This window comes from Myotis brandtii, unplaced genomic scaffold (genome assembly GCF_000412655.1).
Source record: "Myotis brandtii unplaced genomic scaffold, ASM41265v1 scaffold37, whole genome shotgun sequence".
NCBI lineage: Eukaryota > Metazoa > Chordata > Mammalia > Chiroptera > Vespertilionidae > Myotis > Myotis brandtii.
In genome coordinates this window covers 2,371,890-2,376,418 of record NW_005364225.1, presented here as the reverse complement: position 1 = coordinate 2,376,418, position 4,529 = coordinate 2,371,890, and the positions used below count along the sequence as shown (strand labels likewise).

At 35.0% G+C, this 4,529-nt stretch overlaps 1 protein-coding gene across 1 annotated transcript in view; it reads right to left on the bottom strand.

The window, feature by feature from the left end:
* The window catches only part of ARHGAP42 (Rho GTPase activating protein 42), a 248,988-nt gene that overhangs the window by 36,945 nt on the left and 207,514 nt on the right, over positions 1-4,529 (bottom strand). Inside the window, exons 10-11 of the mRNA XM_014544570.1 lie at positions 3,337-3,438; positions 1,924-1,963 (exon numbers count right to left, since the gene is read on the bottom strand). Of these exons, the coding sequence (XP_014400056.1) occupies positions 1,924-1,963; positions 3,337-3,438 (142 nt within the window). The remainder of the gene's footprint in view (positions 1-1,923; positions 1,964-3,336; positions 3,439-4,529) is intronic.

Below are 4,529 nucleotides of genomic sequence, written 5' to 3'. Positions count from 1 at the left end.
TATTTGCAACATAGTACATAGTTGCTTAGAGTTGCAGCTGAGAGGCCAGCAACTCAGGCGGGGAACGTTGGAGTTCGCCGTCACTGGAGCAAGCAAGCCTCCCTGCTCGCTTCAGTGCATGGATGCCAGCTGCCATCTTGGCTGACAGTTAATTTGCATAAGGATATGCTGATTAGCCAATAGGAAGGGTAGCTGTCGTACGCTAATTACCATGTTTCTCTTTTATTAGTGTAGACTAGAGGACCAATGCACAAAATTCATGCAAGGGTCTCTGTGGGCCAAGGCAGCAGCAGCCCCGGCTGCTGCCTCGGTCCCCACAGCAGCAGTCCTGGCTGCTGCCTCAGCCCTTGTAGCCCTGGCTTTGTCCGGAAGGTCATCTGGAATGTCATCCGGAAGGTCTTGCCATCTGGTCTAATTAGCATATTACCCTTTTATTATGGTGGTACAGTGATGTTTCAGGTGGCTTAGACTATAGAAAAGCAGTTTTCCAGAAGAGAAAATTTTTATGGCATGAAGAAGTACCTTCTCCCTCCATCACAGCATGAGTATATTTGATAACTTTCTTATTTAAATTTCTAATTATGACAGAAACCCTAGTTCCTTAGGTACATTAAGTATCAAGTATATTCTGACTTGACCATTTCTCCATTCAAAAGCCTTATTCAATACCATATACAAGTTCAGTTGTTTTTAAAGAAAGATTCATCCCTGAGTAGATCATTTGTCTTTATAATGGATATGTAATGAGGCCAATGTTAGAAAACACATTTCAAACTCTACTCAAATGCAAATCATACAACAAATTACTTTTTAGGTAATTGTTTAGAATTAACATTCAGTACTTACAAAACTCTTAATCCATTGGTTAATGTTTCTGTGATTAGATACAAGTGGATAATGAAAGATTCTATACTGATCACTTTCCTTGATTAGCAATTGAGAAAGAAATGTAAGAATAAACCCTGAAAGTATTTTTTAAAATCTTTAATATTAAAGGTTATTTTAAATTATGCATTTTCTTTTGATGATTTTTTAAATTAATTACTAGGAAGAATTTCCTTCAGTTAAAATAGAGGCTTTTTCATATACTCAATATTTATGATTTTCAAATGAGCGCTTCCCCAGTTTTTATATTTACTCCACTCTAACTTGTATCTTAACAGCAATTTAAAAGCCAAGATTATTAAGTCTGTTTTAAAAATAAATTTAGACATTATGAGAGAAAGTCAATTGAGTTAAATAAAATTTGAAATTGCTTTAAAAGACATACAAATAACCTTAGAAACATACAAACTAGTTTTAAATGTCAAGTAATCTAATGACATATAGTATACCCTAAAATAATCAAGGGTAAAAGAAGGCAAGAGGTGGAAGATAATTTGAAAGAGGATTTAGAATGGAATGGAAAACACATACAGTGTATCTGTTAAGAATGGTTTGATGCTAAGGATTCAATAATAATACAGTGATAACATGTGTTCCTACATATCCCATGTGCTAAGACAATGTCCTGACATTCCACATTCTTGAGCACAATCTCCTAAAATTAGCATAAAGTATCCAAGTCTTTAGTCTTATAAATTGGAGCAGAGAAAATAAGATAAATAAGCCCTCCTACTGCCATTAAAAACAACAACAAAAACAAACAAGCTAAATATCAACTGCCTCAAATCTCTTTCTGGGATAGAGCAAGGTACATACCTTTTAGTAGACACCAAAGAAAGAAAACTTAATTTTGGTTACTATGATATCAGTTGTTAGTAGTTTTAACACGAGAAACTTCTTTAAATGAATTTTATTCCCCATCCAATCAAAGATGTGCTAATATCATTTTTCTACAGCTAACTCTTAATATCACATAATAGCTTTGTGATTAAAAATAACTGTGTGATAAAAATTTAAATACTTATTAAAACAACTTACTTTCTTCTTTCTTGCTCATAATGGCAGGCAGGGTGTAAATCTAAAAAACAAGGGGAGTCCATCAGTTACTTGCAGTTAACGACGCAGTACAGACGATTACCAGGGTGATACTGGTGCAGTGCTCCACAGAGGAGTGTCTTGACTTCAAGGTCCTACAACTGCTGCATCCACAGCGCCACCTCCCCATCCTGTAACCAACCTTGCCTCCCATTCCTTTCATCCCTGGCTGTCCTGCCCTGGGTAGAGTTCTACCTCCTTCCATCTGATTTACGAGTGTCATTCTATTCCCCGACATAACGCATAACAGCCCTTCTTGATAAAGTATCTCATGATGGGTTTTGCCTGCTTGCTCCTTACTCAAATGATCTGCTTAGTGTGTCCTTTTCAGCACGTACAATCCTAACGTGTACTTGCTGAGCTGCCACGCTGCCTTCTACATCTGCCCTTGGTCAGATCTTGCCTCTCAGTTAAGTGGTGAAAACTCTAATCGTTTTGTTTAATTTTCAATCTACCATTGACTGCTATGTTTGTAAATTACAGTAAAATTTAAATATCATAAACATAATAAAGAATAGATATGAAATCAAAATTTCTCGTTAAGTTCAACAAATATAAAATGACCTCTTCAGATTAGTACAAAATTTTCCAGATGCTTAATCATGAGTTCTGCGCTCATCTCCTCATGCGCAGGTAACTGTGTGAGGGATGGTCTCACGGTCTGGAGACCACACTTGGTGCAGCTCTGCTGTGACACAGCCTTTGACAAGGTTGCTCATAGGTTCTCTGCCACCTATAGGACAGTTCTCAAGGGACAGACTGTGGCCTCACAGTTGCTCTGTGTGCTCATCCCCTAACCATCTAAAGCCATATTCTTTATAAAGAAAACAGACAGTGATTAATCATTTATTTATTTTTAGATAAAACGCCCTAATAACTGTAAGTGATTATGCCAACATCAAAATAACTATTAGAAAAATAAAGATATGGATGAGAAGAAAATGTCAACTCACAGGCAGTTTTACCAAATAAGACTATAAGGATTAGTTATTACCCTGCATCTTGTTTATCACGCTGATTACGAAGACCGGACAAAGACCTGGCATTCAATAATTATTAACTGCATAGAATAATTTAATCAGTGAAGCCAAATTAATTACTAGAAGTAATTTTTAATAAATAATTTTAGGGTGTTAGTCCTGAAAGTCCTCCTGAGAAACAAATTACAAAGTTGGTGCTGTGTGTCAGTGAGCGAGACAACATCAGGAAAATAGTAAGTTTCTACTCCTCAGACTTGCTATTTTAATATTTTCATATATTTACAGATATATAAAAATTTCAGATGTATTTTTTCCCCAGACATACTTTGTAATTATTAGAGCAACAAAACCTAAATAAAATGTGTTATATTCTTACTGGTTCTTTCCCATCCATGGCTTCGAGCCAGAGTTTCCGGTTAGCTTCTGAAAAGGCCTGCAATGTGATGATCCCATGCCTAATAAAAACAAATATTTTACATTTTCAATTTATTCCAGCTATGTCTTTACACATTTGCAATTTTTAAAATTCTTACTTAGGTATAAAAGTAAAATCTGAAGAAAAATCAGGAAAGAGAAAAAAGAAATAGAAAAGAGAGAAAAGAAAAAGATAGAAAAGATAAGGAAAAAAAGGAAAAAACCTGACCTACACATATCTTTCTGAAAAATCACTGTATACAACCACACCCACACACAGATATTTTTCATTCTAATGATCACAGGTAGTAACATAATTTAGTGTTCCAAGTACAAGTCTGTCTGAAGGAGGAAGTTCCAAATTATTTAACCTGAAATGACTTAAAAGGATGATAACTACATTCACCCAAGTTCAAAATCACCAAAACATTCCACAAGATGAGGATAACTGAGAGTATGACCCCAATGTGGTACAATCTAGTCACTAAAAATAATTACAATGAGTATATAGCAATGTGGAAAGCCTCAGACCATAACTAGTTAATTATTAAGAAGATCCTAAAACCAAAGGGTTTATCTGCACCATGATCACAATATTAAAATTGCTTCGTTTAAAAATAATTATCTCCCAAGAACTCATTCTGAAATAAGATGTACTTCAAGAGAGACAGAGTGAGCGAAGGGAGGGAGGAATTTGATATAAGAGAGAAAAAGGTATGAAATCCAAAAACGAGGGGAATTGACCTAGTTAACAGGAAATTTCACTTAAATATTGTATGTTTAAAAACCTGGAATGACTTAAAACTATGATAAATGCATACATCTCTTCTGTAAACAGAGAAATAGGTCATTAGACAGGAAAAGAAAAAACATATATAAAAATCGAGGTAATTTTATCTTTGAACCAGTGTAACAACATCAAGAATAAAATAACAATGATCAGTATTTGCTGGCTGTTTAGTATGTGCCAGGCATTGTGTTGTTTCCTTTGAGGTGGGTAATTATTATCTTATTTTACATGAGATCACTAAGGCATAGTTTAACCATGTGCCCCAAAGTTATATAACTAGAAAAGGCTTAAATTAAAAAAAAGAGAGAGAGAGAAATCACTAACATGTTGGTGTTTGTCTACATAGAAAATCAAGAAATTCCTAC